This window comes from Ochotona princeps, chromosome 5 (assembly GCF_030435755.1).
Source record: "Ochotona princeps isolate mOchPri1 chromosome 5, mOchPri1.hap1, whole genome shotgun sequence".
NCBI classification, from domain to species: Eukaryota; Metazoa; Chordata; class Mammalia; order Lagomorpha; family Ochotonidae; genus Ochotona; species Ochotona princeps.
The window spans coordinates 72,338,376-72,353,472 of NC_080836.1; the positions used below are offsets into that span (position 1 = coordinate 72,338,376).

At 39.2% G+C, this 15,097-nt stretch overlaps 1 protein-coding gene across 7 annotated transcripts in view; it reads left to right on the top strand.

Moving 5' to 3' along the window:
* The window catches only part of CCDC150 (coiled-coil domain containing 150), a 91,560-nt gene that overhangs the window by 64,875 nt on the left and 11,588 nt on the right, over positions 1-15,097 (top strand). For all 7 annotated transcript variants that reach the window (XM_058664762.1, XM_058664760.1, XM_058664757.1 and 4 more), the window contains 9 exons: positions 520-689; positions 2,026-2,119; positions 3,076-3,245; positions 7,197-7,323; positions 9,966-10,160; positions 10,511-10,579; positions 10,666-10,827; positions 11,809-11,895; positions 14,821-14,940. In XM_058664762.1, coding sequence (XP_058520745.1) covers positions 520-689; positions 2,026-2,119; positions 3,076-3,245; positions 7,197-7,323; positions 9,966-10,160; positions 10,511-10,579; positions 10,666-10,827; positions 11,809-11,895; positions 14,821-14,940 — 1,194 coding nt within the window. The remainder of the gene's footprint in view (positions 1-519; positions 690-2,025; positions 2,120-3,075; positions 3,246-7,196; positions 7,324-9,965; positions 10,161-10,510; positions 10,580-10,665; positions 10,828-11,808; positions 11,896-14,820; positions 14,941-15,097) is intronic.

A 15,097-nucleotide genomic window follows, 5' to 3' on the forward strand; every position in this document is an offset into this window, starting at 1 on the left:
CATTGCTTGTTTGAAGTAGTAGAGAATGGGCAGTCATCAAAGGAATATTTCTTTTTCTAGAAAAATGATAGTCTCAGAATGTCTTTAAAATATTTCTCTTAAAGACACATTAAATGTGTAACTCCAAGTGTGGAGGGTTTTTTAGGTGGGGGTACTATCTTAAAATAATCAAAATATTTTTTAAACGTTACGATTTTTTCTCAAAGTCACACCTGATCTTGATAGTGATGACATTCACAGTTACGTTTTTGTTAAACTAATAGACATCTCTGTGATGCTTTCTCCGTGATGAGTGTGTGTGCTGTGGCCTTGATAGTGATTGGAAGAGAAAAGTTCACAGGATCTGGGGAGTTTTTTTATCTGTTTTTGAAAAGGCACAATAACTTCTGAAACAAAAATAAAATATCCCTTAATATTCCTCTTAGCATTTAACTGTGTCTGCTTACATGCTCTTTCCTAGGAGTCATGGAATGAAAAAATTGCAGAGTAATCTTTATGTTGTTTCATTTTCTTTAACAGGTGGGAAATTTCCAGCGACAATTGGCAGAGGCTAAAGAAGACAACTGCAAAGTTACAATCATGTTGGAGAATGTGCTGGCTTCTCACAGTAAGATGCAAGGTGCTCTGGAAAAAGTACAGATAGAGCTCGGGCGCAGGGACTCAGAGATTGCAGGCCTCAAGAAAGAAAGGTGCCTTGATTAATTTTCTGTTCTTTATGTTATGCTAGCAAGCAGGGTGGAAATGAAGTCACTTTATATCCCTTCCATTGGGAGAGGCTGTTAAGTTGCTTTTCTTTTTTTTTTTAAAAAGATTTCTTTGTTTTATTACAAAGTCAGATATACAGAGAGGAAGATCTTCCATCCAATGATGGAACACAACGGCGGGTGCGTGCCGAACCAAAGCCAGGAACCTGGAACCTCTTCCGGGTCTCCCACGCAGGTGCAGGGTCCCAAAGCTTTGGGCCGTCCTCAACTGCTTTCCCAGGCCACAAGCAGGGAGCTGGATGGGAAGTGGAGCTGCCGGGATTAGAACCGGCGCCCATATGGGATCCTGGGGCGTTCAAGGCGAGGACTTTAGCCACTAGGCCACGCCGCCGGGCCCTAAATTGCTTTTCAAATAACTAACAAGTTAAGGAAGACCTGGAGTTAGAAATGAACCTGATTTCAAATTCTCCAGTTGTGTTATAATGTGAAAAGGTGTCTGAAATTCTTGTGAGGTAGGACTATTTAACCTTGACTTACCGTTTTAGCCTAATTCTGCCCTTGGCTCTATAAAATGGTGATTGTTAATAAAATTGAAGTTAAATATATACTTAAGTTAGAATTACCCATTTATTACTATCCTGTTTCGAGATCAGTAACAATTTTAGGTAAAATCACTGTGAGAACTACTGGTTATGTTTTATAAGTTAATTCCTTTGTTTCAAAAATTACATACATTTTTATGCTTAAGTTAAAGAATAACCTGAATTTAATTTGGGCCCCTAAAATATATTGTGTGCCATGGTGCTGCAAATCGCCTCTGTGTTATGACAAAACAATTGAATTTTGTTTCTTCATTATACTTCTCTTTATTTCTATGTTTTATAACCATATAATCTATTAAGAGTCAAGACAATGGGATTAAAAACCATTGGTTATCATTCACAATGAACTTTAGGTATTTGATTTATTTAGAAGCAAAATTTCCAGAGCAAACATACACTTATATACATGTATTTTTTAAGCCAGTGATATGTAAAATTACTGACCTATGACTTAATCAGAAACATGTACTGATAGCTTAATGTATCAAGCCAAATTTTGCTGTTAATGGGACAAGTTAATTTGTAGCAGCTTTAGTTTCTTCACCTGAAGTTTAGGCTACTGATTGCTGTGCAGCAGTCTCAGACATGTGAAGCGTCCATGGCTTAGTGCATGTGATGCTATCTTAGCTTTTGGAAGAAGAGTGTCCTGCAACTCCCAAGGATTATCATTCCTAGGTGATTCTTTCCAACAATCATTCTGTTTTGCTTTCTGATTTTAGAGCTCTAAATCAACAACGGGTACAGAAACTCGAAGCCGAAGTGGATCAGTGGCAGGCTAGAATGCTTGTTGTGGATGCCCAGCATAGCAGTGAGGTAAAGGCTGGCTTTGCATGGATAAGAACATTGATACTTTTAGTTTCTTTGGGATATTAATGTTTTTAAAAAATGAAGTGAAATAATGGAGGCATGTCTTTTTCATTCAAGTCTGAGTTTTAGATGGTAGCACATTAACAAATGAGACATGAACTTAGGGTCTTAGATTAAGTCATTCAATTCATTGGGAAGCTGAGATCACAATCTTCCTCATTCATACATTCTCTTTGTCCTCATTTTCATTTGTTCATGTGCAAGTGACTTCAAGAGTTAAAAGGCTTAGAAGGTAATTTATGATCTCAACCAGAAGTAGCTACAACAATCCATTTATGAATAAGGAGACACATTTACCTAAGTGAAGGCACAAAATGCATATGTATTTGTGTAGATACTTAGACATATGTATATGTACGATATGCACAGCTATTTCATATAAATAAGCTTTCTTGAGAAGAATGTAAAAGGAAAATTGTCAATTTCATCTCTATGGAGTTGAGACCAGAAGATAATAGAAGATCAAGAATGGAAATTTAAATAATTTTTTTAACTAGTTGTTTTTTCTGAAATTAAGATAAATCAAACTCGCTATGTTTTCCAAAGCTCTGTTGTGCATAATGGAACATGTCTCTCCTATTGCCGCCTTAAAGCCTGCTGTGCAATTTATAGTAATATCTTGTGTATATATTCTAGGCACCTGGAATCTTTGCTTGTGTTTCCAACTAATCATTGTTTCAGTGTTTTCAGTGGCACTTGATGATGTAGTATAAGGAGTGCATATTCAGTGATATGGAATTCTTTTTTTTTTTTCCTGGTGAATTTTCTTTTTTTTTTTTTTTAAATAAAGCAAACATTTATTAAACTATAATAAAAACATTCCATCAAGTTACAAAACCTAAGCAAGATATGGAATTCTTGAATCCATTACAGTGAATTAAAAATACTCTTCTCTCTTTCAGATGGAGCCACTACAGAAGGCTCTGGATACAGCTAGAGAAGACAATAGGAAACTGGCTATGAGCTTGGAGCAAGCTCTCCAGACAAATAATAACCTGCAAACAAAACTAGATCACATTCAAGAGAAATTGGAAAGCAAAGAACTTGAGCGGCAGAATTTGGAAACCTTCAAGTAAGGGTAGTTTTATGATAGTGAAATAAATGAAGACCATTTGAATGGGTAAATCTGATTCATTCATATACATCAGTTAAATCCTTTTCTCCTTTTTAAAAATGGTGCTTCCAGCAGAGCTATGCTAGGCAATCATCAGAGCTGAGTGTCAGGAGATACTGGTGACTGGAGGGTACTTACTCATATCTCTCCTTTTCCACTCTTCTGTACACATCATTAAGCTTCTTTACATGAAGATTAATCAATAATATAAAAAATACTGGTTGGAAGGCCCAAGTTTCTGCAAAGCTTGTGTGTCCTGCAAAAGCATGATTTGGGGGTGGGCATTTGGTGCAGCATTTCAGTTGCTCCTTGGGACACTTGATCTCTTGTCAGAGTGCTTGTTTCAAGTCCTACTTACCCAACTTCCATTCCAGCTTCCTGGCCATGCATACCTTGGGTGGCAGCAGGTGATGGCTCCAGAACTTGGGTCCCTGCCACCCATGTTGGAGACCTGAATTGAGTTCCAGGTTTTTGCCTCTTGCCTGTCCCAGTCCTGACTGGGCATTTGGAGAGTGAACCAACAGATGAAAGTTTTTTCTGTCTCTGGCTATCTCAGAAAAATGAAAATCAGTTTAAAAAACAAAATCCCTTTGACATGATCTGAACAAGGAGTAACAGCAGGATGGGTGAGAACAGTCTACCCAAGAATGGATGAATGCAGCTGAGCAAATGTTGTCATGAAATATTTTCAGTTTTGGCTTGAGGTTAATTAGGTTAGTCAAGTTCACGTCAAGCCACTAAAATTTTGTCTCAGGCAGTATTGAAATAAATATGACTTTGCTATTGCTAGCAAAATCTATACCCAACAGAAGTTTAATGTACATGTAATCTTTATTCCTTTAAGCTAGTGAATATTCTTAGTGATAGGAAAAAGTATAAACTGGAATAGAAAAGAGGATTTTCATATATGACACCGGTGAATGTTTTATATTTTGATGAAATGTTGCTACCTTGAGAGTGTTCACTGTTGGTTAAAATGACATCGTATGTGTATTGATTGCTAGCATGATCTAAAACTCTTTAATATCAGTCCAAGTAGGTATGGTTTAAATGATTCATAGTTCCAAGCCATTCAAATTCTGAAAGTTATTTAGGTTGATATAAGATGTAGTCAACTCCCACTACTGCTTAAAAATGTAGTGGCTTGGCATTTGCAGGAAAAGAATGATACCTTGTTGGAACATTGTTTCTGTATTTACCTTTATGCCACCACTTACAGTAGTTTGTTTTTTCATTAATGATGAATTAGGCTTCAAATGAGTTGTATGAGCCTGCTGAAGTTACTTGCAAAAATTGTACATCCAACAGGAAGGCAGAATGCAAGGTAGAATTATTTAGAATTATGTAGGCTCACATCTGAAAAGAGGTTACAAGTTACAATTCATCTCTGCACAAAGATGAGTGCTAAATGCTTAGAGTAAGGTTGACTGTCAGGGGAGAAGTATATAAAGGACAGAATCAACATCATAACTTGGGGATCTACCCCATTTCAGGGCAACAGAAAAGAAGCTAGAGAGGGAGCATTTAGAGAAGGAAAAAGCCAAGAGGATGTACTATCATCAAAGGCAGAATTAGTGAGTTGGGGGATGTTGCACCGTCAGAGAGAAGGAGTTGTAAGAAAAAGTATTGGGGCTTTGCAGCTGGTATTTACCAATCTTCCAGATGGATAATTTCTGTAGATATAAGATTTAATTTGAAAGTAAATGAAGAGGAAAGGCAGACAAGGAGATTGGTTAGTAGAAAGGAGGAAAACAGGCAGCACCTCAAGGTTAAAAAAAAATGACTTTGCTGTCTTGTTTTCAGGTTGGGAGGAACCTGGACCATGATGAAAAAGTATGGGGAAAGAACCCAGTAGACCTGGAGAAAGTCAAAAGTGAGAGAACATTAGAGGAAAGAAGATGGGTGACTACCCAGAGGATTCTTCAGGAACCAATATTCAGTAGTCTGATATTTCCCTTAAAAGAAAATAAGAGCAGGATGAATATACTCCTAACATTTATGGTGTAATACAGTAACCACAGTGGCAATACTGTGTTGTATACGTAAAAATGTGGAAAGGATAGGGCTCATGTTAAGTGCTGTTACCATAATGAAAAGAGGAAGAATGGAAGTTGAAGTGATAGTTTATATGGAATATAAGCAGAAGTAGCAGCTTGAGTTAAAGAAGGAAGTTAATTCAAAATTAGGATCTAATTTAAAAAGTCAGAATTTGAATTTCGGAGACCAAGTGGTGATGACATCAAGGATGATGATACAAGAACAACTAACATTATTTGCATAACATGTTTCAGGTAGTAAACTGAACATTCAGACACATTATCTTCAATAATAAGAACACTCTGATGGTAGATATTTATTCCCATTTTACAGATAAAGAAATAGGCATGGGAAGATATGTTGTCTCATACCCATAATGAGGGTATCTTGTTAGTTCTGGGAGTTGTGTCCAGATTGCAATAGGCTGAAGGTAAAACCTATAGGTGGAGTCACTTTGCTGTAATAAGCATAGCAAATTTAAAAGGAGTTTAGAAAGCTGTTCTTTCAAGGAAGTTAAAGTGTAGTGCTGTAGGGATAATGATTTTGTTCCATTTATTATTGTCCATTTTTCAGATAGGAGTGGCTATGACAAGAATATGGGAATATATAATAAATAGCTTTTTTAAAACATAAATGTATTTAGTGACTTCAAGATCTTTCATGTCTTTAGACTATGCCTTTATGACAGGTGTTGGTGAGTTTTAGAAGTGATATACCAAAGATTATCCACTTATGGGCCAGGGAGGGGAAGGTGGAAGGGATAGGAAGTTGCACCGTTGGATCCATCTGTAAACCAACCCAGTGACCCGAAATGGACAAGCTGAGTTCAATACTGGAGGAGTGTTCAGAGACACATGGACAACCAGGATGTGTAATCTACCTTAGAGCAAGAGATTGTGAAGAGAAAAAAAGGAGAAGGAAGATTGAATGTCATAGTAGGCTTTTCCTAAGAATATGTGTGCATGGATTTCAATTTTGTTGTGCCAAAGTAAACTTTTACATTCTGTTTTCAACAAACTTTTTGAAGTATGCTTGTACTAGTAACTCAAAATAATTGTACTTTAATAAGTCCATTGAGGTTTTAACAACTGTGTAGTTATCAACACACAACATTTTGTCTCTTACTTCAAGGGATTCAGCTTCCTCAAAAGCTAAGGCTTGAAAAAAATGGAAATCAAAAAACCTTCTTATAGGAATGAAAAAAAAAAAGCTTAGGCATGGCTCTTGAGCAAGGAACCCAAGTTAAGAACACTAACTTAATTGCTCCTCAGCCTTTTGGCTAAAATCAAGGGAATAACGCTAATCTAGTAATATAAGGCTTTAGCTTTTTAAGAAACACGTTGATTTATTTTCATTTTGTTTGAAAGGCGGAGACCGAAAGGTGTGTCTTTCATCCACTGGTTCATTCCCTAAATGTCTACAACAGCCAGGGCTGGAGGAAGCTGAAGCCCTGGAGCCAGGAACTCCATTCTGACCTGCACGGTTTGAAGACTCTCACTTTAAGGATAAAGAAACAATAAGAAGCCTAAAGTTAAGGAGTGCATAGCTGACAGCAAAAAAAATGACAAAAGAACCAATACCTCTTTTCTTTTCAATATGATTGCTTCCTCTAATATTTTTTCTAGATCTAAGTTTTTACTGCTTTAGTTGGATCTCTTTATAGAAAAATGACTTTTTGCTGTTTTTACGCTGCAGGTGAATGTCCTGCTTTTTTCTTAATGAGCTCTAGATCCATGGGGTTCATCTAATGACTAATCCACCACTTTGCAACTCATTTTCCCCACTCTGATGGAGTGGTTCACATTCCTCTCCAAATCTTACCACTTAGGATGAGTTCTAAAGGTGATTTATTAATTATCTTCTTCAAAACAGAGAACGGATGACTGAAGAATCCAAAGTGGAAGCAGAAATGCATGCTGAACGCATAGAAGCTCTAAGAAAGCAGTTTCAAACAGAGAGAGAAACTACAAAGAAGGCAGCACAACGGGAGGTTGCTGAGGTAAGAAGGCCAAAGGGACTGTGGAGGAAGCTTACTGGTGTTCTCTGACTCTTCGGAGTCTCCTTCGATCAGCAGGTTGGGCCGTCTGTCTGTCTGTAAAGCAGTACGTAGGACACTTCTCATGTACAATCCCTGTGCCCGTAAGAAAGGCCTTGATGAGAGCTTTTCCATCCCCGAGAGGTAATTGTGGGATAGAGGACTAAGGAGACTTCCATCTGACAAAGTCCTCTGTCTCCTCAATTCATTTAACGTCCATTATCTATCATTCTTTTTCTGAGAGGCATTCAAGGGCATCAGCAGAAAACCAGTTCAGGCTCTCATGTGTGCTAAATGACACTTGTTTTACTATAATCTCCACTATAGGCAAAACATCAGAAAACATTTTGTGTTTTCTGTGTACAAACTGGAAAAAATTCAGAGTAAGGCAAAGCTTACTAAAAGGTTTATTGGGTGATAGAAGGAAAGTAATGAAAATATAGGGTTGTGTCTTACATAGATGGCAGCGCTACACACCCATGTAAGCACGTGGACAAAGCTTAGAAAGAAACAGGAAACGTGAACAAATGAACAATGTGTTATCTTGATCAGAGACATTGGAAAATGTCAGAAAGAGCAGTCGCATTGATGAGGCTGGCTGGTGAATGCCCTGCCTACTGACTGGTGGGGATGACATGTCAGGCCCAGGAAGAACACAATTGGTTTCTGTGCAGAGGGTGATAATAGTTTCAGGAAGGGTCAGTGACAGCAGTGGGAAGCAGAGAAGAATGAAGAGAAACTGGTGGTATGGAGGCTCATAAAAGTTCTCACAGTTAATTCAGATATTAGTTCATTAAAGCCAAGCAAAGTACTTCTGTTGACAATAGAGTTTAAATCGAAGAAGCATGTTAATATAAAAGTCATGAAACAGACATTCATTGTTACATTGTGAACAAAGTAGAAGGAAATAAGTAATTCCAAGACAGGGTTGGGGTGACTGGTCTATTTTGCAAAATTTGTTACATTTAGTAATTTCAGTTAATAGATGCCATTCACCAAATGAAATTCACATGATAGAAGATAATTCTCTGAGTTGTGAGGCACTATATTAATATAAGTGTTATAAAAGTAAAATTCTGTGGGAAACTAAAAATGTACCTTAAATGTAAAAATCTACCTTTAGTCAGAGCATTGTTCAGAATATTTATAAATCTGAAACCTAATTTGTAAGAATCACTGAAGATGAGGAATTTGAAGGGAGACCCACAGAAGGGTGATTGTTGAGTTCAGTGACTAGTGAACAGCTTCCATGGGCTCTTGGACTTGCCTGAGTTCCAGCCCTGCCTCTGACTAGCTGTGTGTTAACTTACTATCTAAATAAATATAAGTCATAACCTCTGAATCTGAATTTCCTTAAGCATGAAACAGAAATCATCACTACTTTCCAGGTCTGTTGCAACATATTTGTAGGGAAATGATCACTGTGCCTACACATAAGTGTCAGCTTTTGACAGAGCAGTGATTATCAGTGCATTAATCTAACAGTGAGTTAGCCAGGTGGTCATACAAGATTGATGTAAAGTCAGGGTCTGGGGGCCAGCATAATGACATAGCAAGTTAAGCTACCTCTTGCAACTCTGGCATCACGTATCAGGGTCCCAGTTTAAGTCCTTTCTGCTAATGTGCTTGGGAAAGAAGCAAGAGACACAAATGCTTGGATCCTGCCACCCAATGTAGGAGACCTGGAAGGAGTTCCACAGTCTCTGCTTTGTTAAATTGCTTAAGGACAGAGCCTGGTGCAATAACCTAGTGGCTAAAGTTCTCGCCTTGCATGAACCAAGATCCAATATGGGCGCCAGTTCTAATCCTGGCAACCCCACTTCCTATCCAGTTCCCTGCTTGTGACCTGGGAAGGCAGTTGAGGACGGCCCAAACCCTTGGGACCCTACAACCACAAAGGAGACCTGGAAGAAGCTCCTGACTTCAGGTCGGGGAGTGAATTAGCAGACGGAACATCTTCCTCTCTGTCTCTCCTCTATGTATATCTCACCAATAAAAATAAGTAAGTCTTTTAAAAAATTGCTTAAGGACAAAAAGCAATAAAAAAAAATCTCAGTGATGTTAAGTAGCCGACAAGCATTTAAATGGACTACAATGCAATTTATTTTTTCTTGTCTACACATGAGATTGCAAGTGACAAGAAAATATTCAAGCATGGTAATAACTACTGCGCAGTGACCGCACTAGGCTGTACCCTCTTCCTCTGTTGTTTCTCTGTTGGGTATTCTGTGAGGTAGGCTATCATCATCTTCATAACGGAACAGCTGACTGAAGAATCCAAAGCAGAAGCAGAAAGGCATGCTGAACATGGGAAAGCTGCAATCTGAGTTTAGGTCTGACTCCCAAACTGTGCTCTTAAAAGTCAAATCACACACACACATATGTATACGTACATATGATCTTTATCCATTCTAAGATTCTTTCTTAGTGTTAAAATTTTGAGAATCACCTGATCTGTTCTGTGCATTGGTTTAACCAGACATTAATGCCTTACTTACTCTTTTTTGAAAGAAATACCCAAAGAGAACAAACATAGGGAGAAAATGAAACAAGCTTTTCTAACTGGAGGGTAAAAATGGTCCAATTTGTTTCCTTTGTGTTCCAAGCTGAAGAAAGCCCTTGATGAAGCCAACTTCAGATCAGTGGAAGTGTCCCGGACCAACCGGGAGCTGCGGCAGAAAATTACAGAACTAGAAAAAGTGCTAAACAGTAACAAGGAGAAAATAAAGAATCAGAAAGCCCAGATTAAGCTCTACTTGTCAGCTAAGGCGAATAATGTTCAGAACATCGAGAGGATGAAGGTTGTATGAGAGACCCCCAGCCTCCCCTCACTCACTCACCTTGTGCAGGCCGGGTCAGCTGGTGCTCTTTGAGGGAGGCAGGTAGCAGAACCTTGATGATGGTCACAGCTGGAAAGCAGGCAGACACTTCAGGGGTTGGTCTCTTTCAGAGGTGGGGCTGCTGTGTTAACATAGGTGTTGACTGTAGTGGACTTTCCCCTTTGGGAATCAGGGGACCACGTGGGGAGAGAGCCCAGTAGGAACTGATACCTTTGGGTCTTACATGGGACTCTGTCATCCTATAGCCAAAAAGAGCAAGCCAGTTTTTTCCACTGATCATCTTTTAATATCATTTCCATATTTACTTTCAGCAAATAGAAACAGAATTGAGACAAATGGAGCTAATTAAGGACCAATACCAGAAAAAAAACTTTGAGCAGGTAGATGATTTTCAGTCTTGTTTTCACCGTTCATGCAAAATCCTGAACTTGGCCAGCCTCAACAAATGCTTCCCTCTTTGTTCCAGTCATTGAGCATCCAGAGATTTGTTTCAGAAATGAGTAACCTGCAGAAGGAGATGCAGCTGTTGGCCAAGAGTCAGTACGATACCTCAGCACGGAATAAACAGCAAGAGCTGCGACTGGAGACAGAGAGGAAAATAAGACAGGAATTAGAGAATCGATGTCGGGTAAAAACATTTCTTAAGGTCCATCCCAAAGAGTTTCAATAAATGGCATATACGAAAGCTCAGCATTAGAACAGTGAGCTTTTCAAAAATTCTAACATGTACAAGTTGTTCACCTTAGCTAACTCCTTAGAATAGCAGTACCCAGGAAACACTCTACAGCCCCGAATATCACAAATGTTCTCCGTTGTCAGTTTAATAAAACTTACATTCATTTCTATGTATACATGTGTATTTGGAAGTCAGAGTTAGAATGAGAGAGAGCTCACTCCCCAGATGGCACAACAGCCAGGGCTGATCCAGCCTGAAGCCAGGAACCAAGAGTTGCATCCGAGTCTCCCGTGTGAGTGCAGGGACCCAAACACATGCACCCTCTTTCACTTTTCCCAGACTATTAGCAGGGAGCTGCTTCAGAGGTAGAGCAGCGATAGCATAAACTGGCCCCCATTTGGGAGGCCAGCAGTGCCAGTGGCAGCTGTACCCACCATGCCACAACACAACACATGGCACCCCATGTAGTATTCATCTTTGATGAATAGCTAGAGCTTACAAATACTATACCAGATCCTAAGGAAAACCTCTGGATTGAATTTCATAGCGTTGTAACAACTTTGTACTCCTTGGTTCTGTCCTACAGCAAAATGCAGTTGCTCTTATGAGGACCCTTGGCTGTTCCCAGCATAATAACATTATATCTGTGTAAAGAAATTTTGGGTTCTATTGATAGGAGTTCTCTACAAAGAAAAATGTCCCTCAGGCTCTGAATAGACATGTTAATCACTTTCACCCTATCACAATCAAGGTCTGGAATGGTAGACTAAAACTATGAGTTAAACTGAAAGCAGTGATTTTTATTTTGTATATTGATAATGTCTAAAGTTAGTACCTCATCCTACTTGCCTAATTCTCCATTTATTACAGTAGGAAGCTTTGTGGTTCTTGATACATTGGAAGTTCATAAAAGTCTTCCTATTGCATTTTCAGGAATTGGAAGACACTGTCAGACACCTGAGGAAATGTAAAGAGGCAACAGAGAATAAGCTGAAGGAAGCCAGTGTGGAATCAGAACAGGTGAGCTGCCCTTGCAGGACACAAAGACTGTGGCAGCAGCCCAGAAACCCGGGTCGGTGGGAAGTCTTTCACTAACATGGTTGTCAGGAAAGCAACTGCAGACCCAGTAATTTGTTAAGCATAATACCTATGGTAAAGAATAAGTCACTTAAATTGAGACTCTGCTTCCTTGGGCTGGTGTGGTAGCATAGCAGGTTGATCCTCTTTTGGAAACACTTGCATCCCATTTGGGTGCCTGTTTGAATCACTGCTGCCCACTAATGCACTTTAGAAAGCAGTGGAGGATGACCCAAGTCCTTGGGCCCCTGCACCCACTGGGCAAACCCAGAAGAAACTCATGGCTCCCAGATTTGAACCACTCTGACCATTATGACCATCTGATGAGTGAGCCAGGGAATGGAGGATCTCTCTTTTCCTTTCCCTTTCTGTCTCTTATTCAAGTAAAATAAATAAATCTTTAAAAGAACAAAAAAAGATCCTGTGTCCTCATGACAGAATGTTAATTAAACCTGAAGTACACGTTCTTGCCCCAAGTATAAGGGAAAACCAGCACATGCATGTGGATTTCAATTTTTGGCATGAACTATTAAAACTTTTTGTTGAATCAATACGAAAGTGTGAAGTAGGATCTATTTAATTAATTTGAGGATATGCTTTCTCTGTTTTAAACTTAAACTGGTCTTATTTTAAGAAGATCATCAGCCAGTTAACTCCCTAAATGCTCACAATGAGCAGGACCAAGGTCAGGAGCACAGTCCAGGTATTCCACATGGATGGCAGGAATGCAATAATTGAACCCTCACCGCTTCCTCTCTGGGTCTGCATTAGCATGGAACTGGGAATCAATGTCACACAGGTCCAGTATGGGACATAGGTGTCATAACCGTGAAGCTAGGTGCTGGCTCCTAAAATGGGCCTTTAAAAAAGAAAAGTTGATTTGAAAAGCAATATTAGAGATGCCTTCCATCATCCTCTATTTCACTCCCCAAATGACCAAACCAGAACCTACCGCTCTGTGCAGGTGTCTCCCATGAGTACAGGCGTGCAAGCACATGAGCCAGCTTCACTACTTTCCCAGGTGCATCAGGAGCGAACTGGAGTGAGAAGGGGCAGCCAGGGTAAGAATGGGTGCTCAAACTGGATGTCATCCTGACATGCAGCAGCTTAACCCAGCGCACCAACAATGCCACTCCCAAAATTAGCTTTTTTAAAGGAATTTAAATCATACATTTTGAGCTACAAAGAACCTTTGAGATTAGTCTATCACAGTCACCTTGTTTTCCAGATAACAATACAGAAACTCATGGGGCCAGTGTTATAAGAGACCTGGAGGAAGCCTTGGGCTCCTGGCTTTGGCCTGGCCCAGCCCCAGCCATTCTGGTCATTTAAGGAGGAGGAAATCAATGGATGAAAGATCTCTCTCATTCTCTTTCCTTCTCTAACACTGCCTTTCAAAAAGAATATAGAAATTCTTCAGATATCACAGTGATGTTACTGTCAGTTGACCTTACATGACAGTGTGACTCATAGAATGGTACATTGGAAAGATGACTGGTGAATTCAAGTTTGTATGCCATCTGTGACACTGAGTCCTTAGGGGAGTTAGGTTTACTTTGTATTTTTTTCTAATTCAGCATCTGTTGTTCTGTTCGATGTCTCAGGCTTAGTTTCAATGATTGTTAGCTTCATTCTCATTCACCAACTGGTAAAGGATGCTAGAAAAAGGTGGGATTTGGCTTGCTCTGATTAGATTTAGGAGGTGGGATTACAGCTGTCATCAGAATACACAAACAAAACAAGAAATATGTTTTTGCTTTGTGACTATAAAGTTAAGTGACACTGCAAAAGCTAAAATGGACAAGTAGTTGGTAGTGTGAGCTGTTGAGGACGCACTCTGTCAGACTGCTAGTAAACAAGGTACAGAACTAAAAACAGAAGACGGGCCTTGTCCTTGTGGAATATACCTTCTCCTTGTGGAATATACCTTCTCCAAGCCGCGACAGAAACACAGTACTTGATAAAGGTCTTGGAAAATGGGATTAAAATGTATTTTGAAGCCAGAGGTTTTAAAATTCCTGCACAGCTGTCTATGCCTTTTCCAGAATTTTATAGATTTCTTATATATAAAAATCTACTTCAAAATACCAAGTGTCTCAAGTATGTAGCAGGAGTGTCCAGTGTATCTAGAGACTCTCCCTAAGTTTCTGCCAGACACACATATACAGATTCCAAATGACCATTGACAGCACACTTCTCAAGGCTAACAAAAATAATTTGGAAGTTTGTGATTAAGAGCCAGCATGGGGTTCGGCGGCGTGGCCTAGTGGCTAAGGTCCTTGCCTTGATCCCATATGGCCGCTGGTTCTAATCCCGGCAGCTCCACTTCCTCTCTATCTCTCCTCCTCTCAATATATCTAACTTTGTAATAAAAATAAAATAAATCTTTTTAAAAAAAAAAGAGCCAGCATGTAAGATCTTTTGATGATATAGAAAATGTACAATGTACACTAAGTTGGTCTAGCCTTATATTACTTGATCCAGCTAGTTTATGAAGCACAACCATAAAACCCAGTCTTAATAGTCCAGGGATTCCAGAGAAATATTTGATTATAGAGAGCTCAGAAATTCAAAAGATGAGTCTGGCTATCAAATGCAAAGAGTTCTTCATGTGTATACTTTGCTTTTCAATACCACCATGTGCTTTGATTCTTCCCTTTGTTGTGGTTCTCGTATTAGTTCCATTTGACCAAGACACATCAACCAGTGTCTGAAAAGCAGCAACACTGAACGTGAAGGTTTAGTAGGTTCTTCAGATAACTTATTTGAGTCTTTTACCATATAGGTAAAAAAATATTTTGAACTAATTCACAAGACACTTGTAACTTTCTTTGTAATAGATTTTAATGATAGCATTTACATGTTCAGATAACAGCTAACCTGGAAGAAGCTCACCGCTGGTTTAAGTGCAGATTTGATGGCCTACAGCTTGAGCTGACAAAGAACCGGCTACAAAGGCTTCCCCGGGAAGACAGGTGGCAGGAAGAGGTAAGGCTGCAACATGACTGTCATAAACAATTTTAGATTTATTTCTTCTCAGATTTTCAGTTACAGAAGTTCTCTCGTCATCTAGCTATCATCTCCACTAATCCTTAAATTTCTTCAACCTACTGCTAGGAAACCAGGGGACTAAATTTTGTTCTGA